The sequence below is a fragment of the Trachurus japonicus genome, chromosome 15 (assembly GCF_045865225.1).
Source record: "Trachurus japonicus isolate A0001 chromosome 15, Traja_1.0".
Classification (NCBI taxonomy): Eukaryota; Metazoa; Chordata; class Actinopteri; order Carangiformes; family Carangidae; genus Trachurus; species Trachurus japonicus.
The window spans coordinates 3380984-3399278 of record NC_140921.1 but is presented as its reverse complement, the minus strand read 5'-3'; the positions used below and the strand labels follow the sequence as shown (position 1 = coordinate 3399278).

General features: G+C 42.2%; 1 protein-coding gene across 5 annotated transcripts in view; it reads left to right on the top strand.

Annotated features, from left to right (window-relative positions):
• qkib (QKI, KH domain containing, RNA binding b) overlaps positions 1-12496 on the top strand; it is a 34024-nt gene extending 21528 nt beyond the window's left edge. The window contains exons 5-8 of one of the 5 annotated variants that reach the window (XM_085799264.1): positions 2414-2501; positions 3720-4013; positions 8308-8382; positions 12393-12496. In XM_085799264.1, the coding sequence (XP_085655390.1) occupies positions 2414-2501; positions 3720-4013; positions 8308-8381 (456 nt within the window). In that variant the 3' untranslated portion in view covers position 8382; positions 12393-12496. Of the gene's footprint in view, positions 1-2413; positions 2502-3719; positions 4198-6535; positions 7155-8307; positions 11616-12392 lie in introns of those variants that run through there. The other 4 variants (XM_085799267.1, XM_085799265.1, XM_085799266.1 and 1 more) reach the window with 4 other exon arrangements.
• The last annotated feature ends 5799 nt before the right edge of the window (positions 12497-18295 follow it).

The window sequence follows — 18295 nt, the reverse complement described above, 5'->3', positions numbered from 1 at the left end:
GCGTTAAAATGCCCTTTTGGAAGCCTAAACACGTGCTAATGTGCCCTCTAGGAGCCAAAACGCATGCTAAAGTGCCCTTATGGCAGCCAAAACATGTGCTAAAGTGCCCTCTTGGAAGCCAAAACGCGTGCTAAAGTCGTGCCCTCTAGGAGCCAAAACGTGTGTTAAAGTGCTCTCATGGCAGCCAAAACATGTGCTAAAGTGCCCTCTTGGAAGCCAAAACGCGTCCTCTTCAATGGTGAGGACGCGCTATATGTGCCTTTTTTTTTCCTTTTCGCCCCTGCCCTTCAAAAAGTCTGTGCACGCTACTGATTTAAACCCATACAAACATACATTTTCACACAAAGTTGGTTGTTATTTCTGTCAGGGCTCAGAGGTCGTTAGCAGCTGTGTTACTAATAATTCCCTCTTCGTCTTGACTCGGCTCTATCTCGCTCTGTTTCTGTCTGCTGACCTGTGGTGCTGCTCGCTTCCTCTTTTCACTCTTTCTGAATAAAACCGTCCGCCTCAAACTGCACGTCACCGCCATTTGTTCTGTTACTCAAGAAACTAAAGGTCACACCTAATCAGGTGTTGTTTTGTCAGACTTGAAACCAGAGTTACCGGCGAAGAGCGGTCGATAAATCTGACTCTGAGTCAGTCGGAGTGGAGAATATAAAAACGATTCTGCGCGAGGCTCGTTGTTTGTCAGCAGCAGCAGCCATAAAGTTGTCGGGGAGTGACAGCTTTTAATTTGAAAGAGGATGGGAAATATTTCATTACCCACTTTTGTGATATTAATTCTGTCTAAATAAAGCTGCTGGAGAGTGTGTGTCACTGTGTGTGTGTCACTGTGTCTGTGTGTGTGTGAGACAGGAAGTGCAGTGATTCTGCTGATCCTCACTTCCACTACTTTCACTTCCTTGATTTCACCCGACCAATGGGGAGGCGGGAAAAGCCGTCGCCAGGCGAGAAAAAGAGGAAGAGAGTACTATCATGTGCTGTGTGTGTGTGTGTGTGTTTGTGTGTGTGTTTGTGTGTCTGTGTGAGTTCAAATCTGACAGGAAGTTGGACAGGACGACTCCGTCAGAAGTTTTGTCATTTTACTTGACAAAAACCAGGATATTGATTAAATATCCAACTAGTTAATGTGTTTGTTAGTAAGTTTACAACAGGTGTTAGAACTGGGCAGGTAATAATCGTCCCACACTTTGTCAGGTGAAAACGTGCCGTTATGTTTTCATCCCGTAGATCGGTGTAATACAGGTGCATTACCTGGTGAATATATGTGAATTACATACTGTAACAGGTGAAATTACAGGTGTGTTTCATCTGTTTAGATGTGTAATACTCATATATTATAGGTGTTCATTGGTGTTTAACGTTTATTATGGGAAGATTATATAATTTTAGAGGTGCATTACAGGTGGGTTACAAGTGAGTTATGTGTTTATTGGTGTGTAACCGGAGTATCACAGGTGTATTATATATCATTAGGGGTGTATTACCCGTGTTTACAGGTGGGTTAAGTGTGTTAATTGGTGTGTAACAGGTGTATTACAGGTGTATTACAGGTGTATCATGTGTTTTTACAGGTGTATTACCTGTGTTTACAGGTGAGTTGAGTGTGTTAGGGGATTATTTGTGTGTAACGGGTGGATTACAGGTGTATGATATATGTTTAAAGGTGTATTACAGGTTTATTACCCATGTTTACAGGTGGGTTTCAAGTGAGTTATGTGTTTATTGGTGTATAACAGGTGTATTACAGGTGTATCGTATATGTTTACAGTTGTATTAGATGTGTTAACAGGGGGCTAAGTGAGTTATGTGTTTAATTGTGTGTAACAGGTGTATTACAGGTGTATTACCTGTGTTTACAGGTTGGTTATAAGTGAATTGTGTGTTTAATTGTGTGTAACAGGTGCATTACAGGTGTGTTACCTGTGTTTACAGGTGTATTACAGGATGTTTCAGTGAGCTTTGTGCTGTGAGAACACACAGACTTTGCTGCACAGCGCCCCCCTGTGGCCGGAGCCTCAGAGAAGGTGTGAGAGCTCAGTGTCAGACACACTTCCTGTTGTCCCGAGGTGTCAGGAAGCTGAAAAGCTGCAGGAGAATATAAACATACAGTTATATAACAGGACTTCCTGTTTCCTGTCCAACCAATTGTTCCTGTGTCATTGATCGTGGGACGGTGTGTGCGTCCGTCCGTCTGCAGCTGCAGCTGCAGCTGCAGCGCCCCCTGTGGCTCCGCCTGTTACTATTATTACTCCCTTTGTTTACTCTGGGTGACAGTTCACTACTGCAGAGACAGACACACACACAGCAACATGAGCACACAGGTGAATCTGAAGGTTTGTGTTCAGAAGTAGGACAATAAGAGAATTAATGTATGTCCACACGTTGTGTTTGTGTCTGTGTCTGTGTCCAGGCCGAGGGCGAGGACAGTCTGAAGAAGATGCAGCTGATGGAGCTGGCGATCCTGAACGGGACCTACAGAGACGCCAACATCAAACCCTGTAAGAGCCTGACTGACCAATCAGAGAGAGACAGACTAACTGACCAATCAGAGAGAATAGAGATGCACCAATCCCATACCTGGATCGGATATCGGCTCCGATATTGACTAATTAACTTGATCGGATATCGGATGAATGAGGCCGATCCAGCCTTGCGATCCAGTCATTTCTTTTTTATTAATATCATACACAGCAATACAGTTACAGCGATCTAGTGTTATTTATATCTGTGTTAATTAGTTACCTTGTTTTAACAAGGCTAAATGTTTATGTCAAGCCTAATGCCTTCACCCACATGGCGAGGTATACGGTTCGTTCATTCAACAGTAGGATCGGATCGGTATCGGGTATCGGCCGATAGCTCAGCCCACAGGTATCGGTATCGGATTGAATCGGAAAAAACTGGATCGGTGCATCTCTAAGAGAGAAAGAGACTGACCAATCAGAGAAAAAGAGATTGACCAATCAGAGAGAGGGAGAGAAGCTGACTGACCAATTAGAGAGAGCTAGAGCACTGGAAAAGAGAGTAACGACACACATTGGTCCAATGGAAGCGCCTCCTGGTGGAGGAATATGGGTTTTGCAAAAGCGCCCAAGAACTGACATCTCTGTATTGTTGGTGAATGAGCAAGTGTGGTGTTTTCAATAATTTAAGGACATTTATAGATCACCCACGTTAATAGCATCATTGAGGATCCTTTACAAATAAACATTAACACATAGGCGAGTAAAAAAAACAGTTATCTACATTAATGTTTCAATCTACATTTTGTAATAAACAAATTATACGTATAATTTGATATGACCAAGACACCTTTTCTTTTCTTTTTCTTTTCTTTATTAGGATCCCCATTAGCACCTGCCACAGCATCGGCTATTCTTCCTGGGGTCCGACATACACACAACATACACATAAACATTCACATCAACACATAAGAAACATACATTCACATATACACCTAAAAACAAAAACACTGCCGTTTTCATCAGTTTACAAGCAAGTGGGCAACACACATACATTGGAGTGAATGGGTTTTCTGGGCGCTTTTGCAATACCCATATTCTGCCACTAGGGGCGCAAAACCCTTAAACGCTTACCACGGGAGTCAATGGTGGTGTCGTTACTCTCTTTTCCAGTGCTCTAGTGTAAACGTACTGACTGACTGACCAATCAGAGGACCAGCTGTCTAACCCCCCCCCTCCCTCTACCTCCCCCAGCCTCCCTTGCCTTCTCTCTTGCAGCCTCCACTCAGACTCCTCGCGTCCTCTCTGGCCCCGCCCCCGTCCTGGCTCCGCCCACCACCCTCCGCACGCAGGCCCCCACTGGCCCCGCCCTGATGCCGCTGATCCGCCAGATCCAGACGGTGCTGCCCAACGGGACGCCGGCGCTGATGCAGGGGGCGGGGCCCGAGTCCGGCCTGATCTACGCGGCGGCGCCGTACGACTACCCGTACGCTCTGGCGGCGCCGGCCTCCATCTTGGAGTACCCCCTGGACTCTGGCGGGGTGTTAGGTAAGCCGGCCCCCCCCTGCTCCTGCGACTGCTCCCCCACGCCGCATCACCACCCCCACGGCCAGTGGAGCCCCGCCCCCACGCTGCTCCTCAGGCACACGTCTTAGAGAGAAAACAAGCGCTCCCCCAACACAAAAACACACACACACACAAACCGATGTACGGTGGCCTTCTTTTGAATTAAAGGGATAGTTTAACATTTTGGCAAATTGGCCCATTGCCATAATCCCTATAGTCATAGCAGTAGGTTCATTACCTTTAATTGTCGGTGCAAGCTGTTTTTAGAACGGCGGAGCAGAGCCGCGAGCTGCTCAGAGCTACGCTACGGAGGCTTATTATGGGATTTCTTGGTTTCCCTTTATCAAACTCATCAAATACACAATCCAACAACTCCACAACGCTCTGGTGGACAAGTTGTGAGCTGCACATTCACCACGCTATGAGATAATAACACAACGTTACCAGACAGAGTTGTTTTAGAGGGAAATACAGAGACTGCTTGATGAAAAACTGTCCCTGAAGGCAACGTGCATCAGCGGTTTTGCATGAATTTCCCTCTAAAACAACTCTGTGTGGTAACGTTGTGTTATTATCTCATAGCGTGGTGAATGTGCAGGTCACAACTTGTCCACCAGAGCGTTGTGATGTGAAGTTGTTGGATTGTGTATTTGATGAGTTTGATGAGGGAAACCAAGAAATCCCATAATGAGCCTCCATAGCGTAGCTCTGAGCAGCTCACGGCTCTGCTCCGCCGTTCTAAAAACAGCTTGCACCGACAATTAAAGGTAACGAACCTACTGCTATGACTATAGGGATTATGGCAATGGGCCAATTTGCCAAAATGTTGAACTATCCTTTTAAAGATGCCATAAAACACTCACACACACACAGTAACACACACACACACACAGATACATGCACATGCCTCGTTCACAGCTGAAACCTGCAGCGCCCCCTGGTGGACTGATGACACACTGACCTGATTCGGGGGGTGGTGTATGTTCAATATGGAAACTCAATGAAACTCTGAGGCCTCGTTCACACTGCCGCTCCAAATCCGATAATTTTGTCATATCCAGATTCCAGATTCTATCTAAACCACATAAGATCCAATTTTGCTGAAACAGATTCAAACCACATACGAAGGTGGTTTCAAATCGGATTTGTAGAGATCTGATTCAATGCCAAAGGTGTCGTTGCTCAAATGGGATTTGGAAGCGTCTTTTGTGACACAAGATGGACAACGTATTCCAAGATGGAAATACGTCGTCCAATGGAAGGTGATTGCAGCGTTGAAAGAGGCACAGCTCATCAGTCGCCTCGGTTTTTGTCGCTTTCGTGCAATTAAGGTGCGTTCACTCCGGACCTTTTATTTTTGTCGATGTTGCTTGTGTCCAAAAAATTCGCTCTGTCGCTCAGCTGCAGTCGCTCGTCAGTTTGGCACAGTTGCTGTTTTCTTCCCGTTTATATCGGTCCAGCATGGCTGATATTTTACCTTTTGCCGCTGTTTACCTGTTGTGGAAGTCCCACAAGCGCCGTAGACTATCTGTCGACGTCCACTGCCATGTCTCTCTATATCCAGAAGTCAAAGGTCAAGCCGGCTTTGCTCTTCTGGACCGGTGGAGTTGTATTATGTTTCCATGGTTTCAGTAGTAGTAGTAGTAGTAGTAGTAGTTATGCATAGATTACGGCAGCCAATCAGCGCTGAGCGACAAGCGACTGACGGCCAGAGACTTGGGATTTCTCATCTCGAGCGACAGCCCCAGCTATTTTTAATCGCTCAGTCGCCTGTTTGCATTGACTTAAAGGGACAACGAGGAGTTTCTATTTGGTTATAAAAAAGTCTCACGTTAATGTGGATGAATCTACGCTACCCACACTTGTTAATGGGCCCATTTTCGATAAATATATGGTTTTGTCTCTATCGTTATTTTGTTATTATTAGTGGTGGCGGAAATGCAGGTCGAGCCAACCAGCGTTTCCTTCGTGGCGAGTCATTAGAATAACGCCGCCGAATCGCCGTTTATGGTGGGAACTACGACGGTATGTGATCGTCTTCAAACCTCTGACTTTAATTCTTGATGAATGAAAACATGAGTCTGTCTTGCGCCGGTCAAAGAATAATACGGTGTGCGCGGAGGCTCATAAATGTAGTGTGAAAACACTTCGCTTTTCCAAAACTCCTTGTTGTCCCTTTAATATGTAAACTTGTCGTCAGCGACAAAAATAAAAGGTCCGGTGTGAACGCACCTTTAGCAGTTTATTTACGCCACGGCTCCACATTATGACTTGGGACATAAACACATACAGTTCCCTGTTATCCATTTTGTCTAACTTATTTGCTTGTGGGCGTAGCTTGTTACCGTAGAAACCAGTGTGGATGAGACACGCATTAAGGACCCATGCAGATCGGATCTGATGGATCTAGTGTGGACTGATCAAATCTGATTTGTGCTGCAGTCTGAACAAGGCCTTAGTGTCCTGATACTGAAACGTGATAATGACTCATTGTTTGTCCACAGGGTGGCGCTGCTCTGTCTCTCCAGCATATTTTTAATGTAACGTTTACTGTGAACGAGGCGTTCAGGTACGACTGCGTTCTTTAAGATGTTTGTACTACTGTTGACGTGTCGCGTAGACTGACTGAACCTCAGTTTTATTTAACAAACTGATGATACAACTGGAAATGATGCATCGTGTGACTGCACTGAAACAACGTACGCCTGTGAATCTGTAACTGAGTCAGTGAACTGAAGCCAACACGCCTCCAACACGCCACCAACACGCCTCCAACACTTCTTCAACACGCCTCCAAATCCTGATGCAACTCGAGGTTTTCAGATTGATGCAAACTGTTAAACGACGGACGATTCTGACGACGTTCAGTCAGTGCTGCAAACAACATGATGAGTATGATCATGTCTAAATAGCTAAAGACCTGAGATTAATTAATAATAACAATAAAGAGACCAACATAGGATATAAAGTTCAATTTTAAATCAATTTATTTTAACAACAGAAATCTGATTGATGTCGTAATCTGTGAAATACAATGGAGTATCAGGGCCACAGCTGGGAATAAGTTGAAACATTACAGAAAAAAAGCCATAATAATAATATGCAAATATGGATATATTTTGGCAATAATGTTGAAATGTAAATGTTAAAGGTTAAAATATATATCGCCATAGAAAAGTTGCGATATCGCTACCAAAAAGTTAAGTAAATGATTTTTGCTTAAAGGGATAGTTCAACATTTTGGCAAATTGGCCCATTGCCATAATCCCTATAGTCATAGCAGTAGGTTTGTTAACTTTATTTGTCGGTGTAAGCTATTTTTAGAATGAAGGAGCGGAGCGGCAGGCTGCTCAGAGCTACACTACGGAGGCTAAAGGAATTTCTTGGTTTCCCTCATCAAATACAAAATCCCAAAACTCCAAAACGCTTTTGTGGACAAGTTGTGACCTGCACATTCACCAAACTATGAGATAATAACGGAACGCTACGAAACGGAGCCGTTTTAGAGGTAAATACAGAGTCTGCTTGCTGAAAAACTGTCCCTGAAGGCAACGTGCATCAGAGGTTTTGCATGAATTTCCCTCTAAAACAACTCTGTGTGGTAACGTTGTGTTATTATCTCATAGCGTGGTGAATGTGCAGCTCACAACTTGTCCACCAGAGCGTTGTGGAGTTGTTGGGTTGTGTATTTGATTTGTTTGATGAGGGAAACCCAGAAATCCCATGAGCCTCCGTAGCGTAGCTCTGAGCAGCTCACGGCTCTGCTCCACCGTTCTAAAAATAGCTTGCACCGACAACTAAAGGTAACGAACCTACTACTATGACTATAGGGTTTATGGCAATGGGCCAATTTGCCAAAATGTTGAACTATCCCTTTAAAACAGTATGACTTTTTTCTGGAAGGATTTATTCTCGATTTAGGCTACTTTTATCCTCATTATGGCCTTTATCCTCTATTGTAAGAAAAGATTGTGACAACCAATCAAACTGCAGCATCTGAACGAGGCGTCGTCTGTTGTTTAAATCACCTGAGAACCTCTCAGATCTCACCTGTAACCTGAACCTGTCTCAGTTTGTGCCTTAATCGTATTTCTAATGGTTTTCTCTCTGTGTGTAGCTGTGATGATGATGATGATGATGATGATGTGTTGACGTTAACGTACGTACCTTGTATGAACTGTAAAGGCTATGTGAGTGTGACGTTGTGGAGCGGCGGCGGTGGCGGCGCTTGTGTCCTCCATGACGGTTTGTGGTGTGTGCGATGTGGTTGGTGCAGGTGCGGTGGCCGCTAAAGTTCGGAGACATGAGCTGCGCGTCCGTCCTTACCGAAGGGCGGCGACAGCAGACTGAGGTTAGTCCGCTCCCCCGCCCCCAACCCAACCCAACCCCTCAGGCCCCGCCCCCCTTCCCCCACTTCTCACCTGCCTTTCCCACCATCCAAGGCTTTGCCTATAAAGCTGCAGCTGTGCCCGACGTGCACAGCAGTGGTTTCTGGGGAAATGCAGCCCTTAATATGTGATGGTTGGGAACCGCCAACAGCTAAAGCTAAAATGTTCTCTTTTTTGATGCCGCCGCAGCAATTTGTTTAGAAACCTGTTTAAAATTACCTTTTTTTCCGTTGTTTTGACGACTTTATGGATCCACCGTGACGTGACGTTGATGATAAATAATGGACTCTTTAAACAGAACAGTGTTTGATTATGATAAGTATTAATAACATAAACATTTTTTTTAATAAATCCACTTTGTTCTCTGGCTCCTCCCGAAGATGTTTCAGTTTCATCTCTGTCTCAAACATGGGGTTAGCTTAGCTTAGCACAAAGACTGGAAGCAGAGGGAAGGGGGTCATTCCTATGTTCCCACAGCCCTGTGTTCCCACATTTCTAACTTGTGTTGTCACTGAAAAGTAGGCCCAATGTTCCCACAGCCCTTTGGTCCCACCATTGGTTGGGTTTAGGCAATGAAGAAAAGAGTTGGTTAAGTTTAGTAAAAAGACCCGGTAGAGGCTAGACAGGCTAGATAGATAGGGGGTCATTCCTATGTTCCCACAGCCCTATGTTCCCTCAGCCCTATGTTCCCACATTTCTAACTTGTGTTGTCACTGAAAATTAGGCCCTATGTTCCCACAGCCCTTTGGTCCCACCATTGGTTGGGTTTAGGCAATGAAGAAAGGAGTTGGTTAAGTTTAGTAAAAAAGACCCGGTAGAGGCTAGACAGGTTAGATAGATAGAGTCCAGATAGGTAGAGAGAGACCAGTGGGAACATAGGGCCTAATTTTGAGAAAAACCTTAGAACTGTGGGAACATAGGGCTGTGGGAACATAAGGCTGTGGGAACATAGGGCTGTGGGAACATAGGCATGGACCCGAGGGAAGCTGCTAGCCTCAACTGAAACAATGGGGCGCTGTTGGTAGAAGTTCTCAGATCGTCCATCAATAGATTCTCTGACTTGCATAGCCTATGTCTCTTGTTGAAGCTATGCTAACAGTTTCCTCCTGGTTTCAGTTTTTAAGCTCAGCTAGCTAATCCTGACCTGGACTGTTAACACTAAACATTGGACTCTGGAGGAGCCGGAGAACTGGAGGACCAGGACTGAATGTTATAAAAATAAAAAGATCTCAGCCGTTAATGTGACATTAGCTAACAGTGTTCGTTAATTTAAGTGTGTGCACAAACCAAGTCTAGAAAAATATCAGTTTGACTTTTTTTTTTGTCATGAATGAACTCAGTTTTTTTTTCTTTCCAACTTTGAATTTTGGTTTTTAAAACTGCAGAGCATTGACTGGACCTGAAGGTTTCTCAGCACCAGCCGACCTGTAAAAAACCTTTTTACCCGTCTTTAGTTTCAGAATCTGAAGTCGTCTATAAAAACATCTGTTGAGATCAGATCCGATAAAAACAGATGATGTTTGATGAGGAATCTGATATTTCTGCTGATGAGCAGTGTTTCACATTTAACTATAAATATAGAACGCACTGAATTCAACAAAAAGTTTGTAAAAAATGAATTATGAGAATCAATCAAGGTTCAACTAAGACACCTGGAGTTGGTTTTAGATACTTGAGGATATTGTTTTAGGCTTCGGGAACCTCTTGGGTTAAAGGTGAAACATCTTCAAGTACCTATCCAAACAAGGTTGTAGATATTTATAAAATGTTGGCATATTTTAGGAAACAAATTTATAGTATTTCAGCAAAAAATGATGAATTTAAGGCCAAAATAATTATGAAATACCGGTATTACCGTTTTCCACTACACAGTTACAGCTCTACTCGGCTCGACTCGACTCGGTTTTGGTCATTTTCCATCATAGTTTCTCCTCAACGTCGCTCCGCCAATCAGTTGACGTCACATTTTAGTATCGGCTCAGCTCCCTTGGAAACTCGACTGAGGCGACCAGGTACTATCCCTAGCGGAAAAGCGAAAAACGAGTCGAGTTGAGCCGAGAAGCGTTTGTGGGAAAGGGCCAAGTAGTTCCTCAATAAAGTTGTAACCTTTTCCAAGAACAAGAAATGATAAAGTTTGAAATCATGACTGGAGCTGTTAGAGGTCACTGTGCATCAGCAGAAATGTTTTCTCCTGTTCGAACCGGAACGATGTAAAAGTCTCTCAGAGGCAAAAAAAAAAAAATCCTGTAAAGAATCAGAAAAACACAAACAAAAAACGTTTTTTCTGGGGTTTTGTTACTAAAATAATCAAACTGTAATCTCTATTGATCCAAACAGTAACGGATAGTAAACACTGACAGAATTAATGAAACAAATCTGATGAAATTGCACAGAGACCTGGTGTGTATACCCGCCGTGGACCCGTCCGACCCGTCCGTCCGTCACATTAACAGATTTATAAACTCAACACAAACTCAAACCCGCCTGCAGGTCAAACCGAGCGCCGGTGGAAGTTACAGTATTTACGTCTTTACATCTGTGACACGCGGTGGGTCGGACTCGGGCGGTGTCGGTCTGCGGTGGGTTGCATTCAGGTACGACCAGTAAACCTGCGTGTTTGCTGGCTGAAAACCTCCGACAAACCTCAAAGACGATGATTTAAAGAGAACAAATGTTTTGACCCGAGCAGCTTCAGGTCACTTCATGAAGAGTGAATGAATTTTTAGGAAACAGTATTCCACTTTTTTATGTTTTTCTGTCTGTTATTTGTTTTGTTTTTGCAAAGAGAGTAGTATTATTGTTACAGCTTGTTAAAGAATATATAAACGTATATAAAGATATATGAAAAGTATAAAGCAGGAACCTATATGAAATATAATATTTGACTTGTGTTTTGCAGAGGACGCCATTAGAGGGCTGTTTGTAGGATGAAGATGTGTAGCAGCTTTATAGAAATGTTTTTCTATTTTTGAATCTATTTTAGGGCTTTATATAAAAGACAGGAGCTTCCTGTTTATATGCAAGTTTCTATGAATGGTAGAGTCTTTAAACTGAGAGCTGTTAGCACTGTTAGCATCAAACCTTGTGTTGTAGTGTTGCTTTGTGTCATCGCAGCAAAGATTTCCATGTTTGTTGTAAATAGAATTGAATCTTGTTGAAAAGGCAATAAAAACTATTATTGAGTAAAAAGAGTAAACTGTCCTCGTTATGAAAGTTTTTATTTTCAGCTGCTGCTGCTGCTCTAAGTTTTCCTTCATCTTCCCTTTTTTTTGATTCATGTTCACCTCCATCTCCTCCATGTGTAACTGCTGCTGCTGCTGCTATTTTTTCCTCTAAATCCTCTAAGAACAAACCAACCTGCAGTGTTAATATAAGAATATGATGAGGACCAATTTAACTCGGAAAACACTGCACAATGTTGCTAAATTAGTTTCCCTTTGCACAGACCTGTTTGCTGCCATGATTTTCATTCTTCTGTGATTCAGTCCATCCACTTCTGCAGAGCCTATTTGGTTCTACATTTGATTTTTTTTTTGTTTTTTTAGACTGCCATCCATTATCCTGACCTCAAACCTATCAGGAATAATTCATTTAATATAGTTACAGCAACTCAAAAATCAAATAATAAAGATGTTAGGCTAAGTTTCTGCCAGAATGTCCAGTAAACACAGCAGAAGGAGGAAGGTCAAAGGTCAACAAAACAAGCCAATCTGATTCTTTCTGACTGATTTTATTGAATTAACTTGATAACAGTCAGTCAGACATGAGACTTCATATCTCCAGATTAGAGTCTGTAATCCAGACTATAGATCCTCCTCCTAATCCTGGACCGAGGCCTTCTGAAGTGGACCGACTGGATCATCAGTCATTGTTGATACAATAATCAAAGGTCATAAAATCATCATGCTGAGACTAATCTCCTCTTTCTTCTCCTTCTGTTTTCTTCCCGTTCTGTTTCCTAACATCGACCCAGCCACCGCCCACTAACCCTTTGACCTCTGACCTTGTCCTCACCCAGAGATGACCCTGCTGTCTGCCGGTCGCTCACCCGCTGCTGCTGCTTCTCGGGTTTCTGCAATAAAACACACACACACACACACACACACACACACACACACACACATTCACACAGGACTGAGCATCACTGCAGAACTCCACTGAATCACTGCAAAGCAATAAGGCAGATCGGACATCCCTCCCACCACACACACACACACTCAACCACACCAACAACAACAGTTCAGACTGGGTATCTGCGGATATGATGGAAAATATTGTTTCATATTGAATGGACTTGAAAGATGAGTAGACCTATAGCTGCAATGCAGTGACACCAGTGATACAGAAACAGGTAACAGTCAGGTAGCAAGAGCAAGTTGTAAACAGCTTAAAGGGATAGTAGCATTTTTTTTTTTAAGTGGGGTTGTATGATCTACAAATAGCCCCTAAGTACTTTAATTGCAGTAGAAGACTCTGCACTCCTCCCGTTAGCAACGCCAGCCCATAGCCCTGCCCAGAGATTTACAACATTGTGAACAGACCCCAAGAAACGGCCTATTTTCACGGCCTAAAAGAGGTTTTACGTGAAAAAAAAAACACAGTTCCATTGTTCGCTATAATATAATTTTTTCCAGCCCCTCAAAGTGCAGGAAAAACACAGTTTTTATTTGGACCTAACCAACTGCTGATCGGCGGGCGCTAACCCAACGTGAGTTGGTTAGGTCCAAATAAAAACTGCGTTTTTCCTGCACTTTAAAGGGCTGGAAAAAATTATATTATAGCGAACAATGGAACTGTGTATTTTTTTTCACGTAAAACCTCTTTTAGGCCGTGAAAATAGGCCGTTTCTTTGGGTCTGTTCACAATGTTGTAAATCTCTGGGCAGGGCTATGGGCTGGCGTTGCTAACGGGAGGAGTGCAGAGTCTTCTACTGCAATTAAAGTACTTAGGGGCTATTTGTCCCACTTTTAAAAAAATGCTACTATCCCTTTAAAAGAGATGAATGAACCAGAAATGGGCTTGTAGAAATACTGAGGGAACAGGTGAGGAAATGGGGAATGGTGATGTGTGTGGGTATGGTCAGTCAGGTGAGTTGGGACACGACGGGTGGATGGATGGATGGAGAATGACAGAAGAAAGATCACGAACTATGGGACCAGGACAGAGCAAACGCAACCGGACAGGTGTCATGATGACATAACATGACGACCTCATGATATAGATCAGGAAACGGGAGAATCATCAGTTCATCACCTGGACGACGAACAGACGAAACCACTACAGGACCATTTGGGACATATTTTTTTTCTTCTGTCATTCGTTTTTGTTATCTGACATTTGAAAGAATTCATGAGAAAGGTCTCTAATACCACTTAACATTCAAAAAGAAAAATAAACTCCCATTAATGTAAGGAGTAATATCAGTAATGAGGAGGTGAAGCCATGTTTACTTGACAGTAAACAATAGGACCTGATATCAGCAGTGTAAAACAGCTGTTTTTTTTATTGTTTTTTTTTATTATGATGTCATGTAATTACGGACGCAGAAATGAAATGTCTATTTTTCTACAGTGTTGATTTTTTATGTTTGAGTGATGTAAAGTGAATTGAATGACGACCAAATAGCCTTTAAATAAACACACACACATAACACACAAACACACAGGAGCCCAGAATGGCCATAATGTTTATATGAGTCACCCTGACATCACAGATGAATTATTTCCTCATCTCAATGTCTAATTATTTATTTTGAAAAGATTCTGAATGACTATTTTATAGAGGAAGGTATCAGGATTTCATGATTTGATGCTCTGAGATAAGAAGCTATTCAAAAGTCTTTATCATCAAACAGAAGTCCCATGTAATATTTTTTATCTGAGGGAAAGAATAGCATCTAACTCTCTGTAACAAAAACAAATGTCTATCATGAAATGTCAATCTTTTCCTTTAGCAGCATGGCCGCTCTCAGCTTTGGTAGTTCTTAGATCAAAACAACTTTTAATTTGAAATACCTAAATGTTGTCATAAATGTGGTGTGGTTAAATCAGAGGTGCCTTTATTTCCTGGTGACCAAGTGAATGTGTTGAAGCAGTTCTTGGTGGTTTTGAACTGAACTTTGTCTGGTGAGATGACTGTTTTTTTATCCACAAAAATAGACATTTTGTAATTAAAAAATATATCTACCTGAAATGTTCACGAATGTTCTTCATTAAACAAATCTTTTGTCTGTCTACCTACATTATTGTGTTATGATAATTAAACCCTGATAAAATCGACACAACTGTAAAAGTTTAATGTCAAGTTGGACAACATGACTCAGCATCGCATCGGCCATTTTCACTGTATTGAAATTCAGCACCAAAACCAGTGGCCAGATGAGGAGCTATTGGTTATTTATCATTCCTAAATGAGATTTTCTGTCAAGTGGAGAGACTAAAAGAGAAGCTGATATTATGAAGTTGGTAAGTAAATGGAGTGCATAGCAGGCAAAGGAAAGAGACAGTACATGATAAGTTACTAAAAAACAGAGCCAACGGTTAGCTAGCTAGTTGGCAGTTACTAGTGATGTTGCCTTGACAACAGAGAAGCAGTGGTGTTAATATAATACATCCATGATAATTTGTCCTAAGCTAGTGTTTGGAGTATTATTACAAGAGTAGATCAGTGATTTCCATGTTAAATATTGTGTTCGTGGACAGGACAGGACGTTTATCAGTCAGTGACAGAGTTCAGGTGAAGGTCTGTGCAGCAGGAGTAGGGCTGCTAGCTCAATGCTAACTTCCGCTAGCGGTAGCGGTTAGCATCCGCCGCTAGCCCTCGCTTCTCAGCTCACCACAGCGGCCCTCCTACTAGTCAGTTACAGCAACACCCGAGGCTCCTGTGGACTATATTTCTTTTTCTTTGCAGTCTTGACAACTGCTGCTAACGTTACTGCTTCTGTCAGGGGCAAGAGGCTGCACAGTTCAGCCCGAGAGGAGGGGCCTGGGTTGAATGTTGTGTTTATAAAACTGCAACGAACAAACCTACAGACTCTACTTTAAAGCAGGTTGTCGACTCGGTAAATACAGGTAAGTGCTCTCAAGAACCATGTTCCCGCGTCTCTCCTGTGCTTCAGCTACAGTCCAGACAATGATACAGGTAAACTAGAAAATTTCCTCTCGGGAAATTTTGAATGGGCCACGGGAGCTACTGCGGGTTGTGCCATCTCTGTCAACATGGGAATCAAACCCACGATCTTAAGGTCAAGACAGAGCTGATCAGACAGACACATGATCATCTTTCTATAAGCACTGATATGGAGGAGCTGTAACCACATTAGGTTAACTGTGTGTGTGTGTGTGTGTGTGTGTGTGTGTGTGTGTGTGTGACTGTAATCACATGAAGCTGGCTCTAGAGTCTGTGTGTGTGTGTGACTGACTTGTCACATAGTTAGTTAGTAGCTGCATCCTGTGTCAGTCTGATTTAGCTGTGTCTGTGTTTATAAACATTTAAACGAGCGCCAGGTGGATTGTTTATGAAGTTAACGAGCCCTGGCCTGAGGATCAAAGAGGTTACCACGGCGATAGGGGCCCCGCAGGCTGAGACAGACAGAAACGTGGAGAAAAACAGCCATTTTCTGCCTCTAAACCGGCCTCACAATTAGGCTTAGCATGACAAAACGGTAACTCCTATCAGAACAAAACACAGATCAATGTTGCTCTAAGGACTTACTGAAAATTTCGGTACGATTTGGTGTTTCTACAGTAAATATTTTGGCGACGCTGGCAGTTTTAAAACATCAGGCCGTTCTGCTCCTCTCAGAAAATATTTGTATTGGACTCAATGAGGAGCAGGGACAGACGTGGCCGCACTCAGAGGCTGATTCTGTAAGTTCTGTAAGTCTCTCTGATATTTTGAGCACATGACATGAGAGATAACAAGTTTGTCTTACAAATTCTGAAAAAATTATGTCTGTAGAGTGTAAATTGTGGCCGTGGTGGCAATTTATCCAGAAAAAATACAGAATGTTTCTTCACTCTCTCCCACTCTAACCGATGATGTCACGCACTCTGACACGAACATTCCATGCAATACACACCCATTATAAACTCATAATTTCTCCAAAAATGATCATGGTCATTGATCAGGGATTGATCAAAAACTATATGACCTATCAAAACGTGGAGTAATACGACAATACACAAGACTTGTGTCTACTGTTTAAAGTTTAAATGGAGTCTCTAGGTGAAAGTATGCCTGAGCAGTAGACTTTTGTTAAACTCCAATGATTGGTCTTTTTCGGTCTTTTTTTTTCGCCCGTCCCATTGACTTACATGCAAAATTTTTGCGCAGTTTTTCGCGACTACGTCGCGAAAAATTCGTAAACTGTTGAGAAAAGTAATAGCACAGCGATCCCGATCAAGACGCACGTTTTGATATATAATATGTCCTGCAACTCTTCGAGTTGCAGGACTAGTAGCACATCGAAATCTGGCCGGAAGTGGAAAAATAATAATAACTAGAAAAAACATTTCCAAGAATGGAAATGGTGTGAATGCTTCCAGCAATGCTGAATGAGCTGAAGAAATTGTTGAAAGAAAGAAAGAAAGAAAGAAAGAAAGAAAGAAAGAAAGAAAGAAAGAAAGAAAGAAAGAAAGAAAGAAAGAAAGATTGAAACAAGAGAGAAAAAAGAAAAGGACAGAAAGAAAGAAAGAAAGAAAGAAAGAAAGGAAGAAAAAAAGAAAGAAAGGAAGGAAGAAAGAAAGAAAGGAAGAAAGGAAGAAAGAATCAAACAAACAAAGAAGTAAAAAGACAGAAATGGAGTGAAAGAAAGAAAGAAAGAAAGAAAGAAAGAAAGAAAGAAAGAAAGAAAGAAATTGAGTAAAAACAAAGGAAGAGAAAAGGAGTAGAAAGAAAGAAAGAAAGAATCAAACAAACAAAGAAGTAAACAAACAGAAATGGAGTGAAAGAAAGAAAGAAATGGAGTAAAAACAAAGGAAGAGAAAAGGAATAGAAAGAAAGAAAGAAACAATCAAACAAACAAAGAAGTAAAAAGACAGAAATGGAGTGAGTGAAAGAAAGAAGGAAAGAAAGAAAGAAAGAAAGAAAGAAAGAAAGAAAGAAAGAAAGAAAGAAAGAAAGAAAGAAAGAAAGAAAGAAAGAAAAAGAGAGAGGGGGATGATAGATAGAAAGAGGTAGATGGATGGATGGATGGATGGATAGAGAGGGAAGGATAGAAAAAGTTACGTAAAATACAAATGAAGGAGTAGAAGAAAGAAAGAAAGAAAAAAAGGAGACAGAGGGGTTAAAAATAGGGAGGGGGATAGATAGATAGATAGATAGATAGATAGATAGATAGATAGATAGATAGATAGATAGATAGATAGATAGATAGATAGATAGATAGGACACATGTTAAAAGCTGCATCCTATGTCCTAGGCTCCACCTGTAATTGTACTACTATTAATAGAGTTGGAAAGACTAAACGTCTGAACTTAAATTCATGAGAAAAAAATTAATTGTTGGAGATGTTTACATCAAAAGTATAAAATAATTGAGAGCCTGATGAATTTGAGCTGAAAACCTGTGTGTGTGTGTGTCTGGGTGTGTGAGTCTGACGGTCTCTCTGTCTGCGTGTACATGTGCAGAAAGCCACAGAACTCCTCTCTCCCTAATGATCTGATTGATTGGCAGCCTGCCCTCAGAAGTTACCATGGCGACTACCATGCTTACATGTTACTGTGTGGAACAGTGTTGTGTTTGTGTGTTTGTCTGTTTGTGTATGTGTGTGTGTGTGTGACTGTGTGTGTCTGTCTGTGTGAGTGTGATGCCTGTGTTTGTGCGTGGACATCCTCTGTCAGTCTGGTTTATCATGTGTCTGTGTGGGGCTGTGT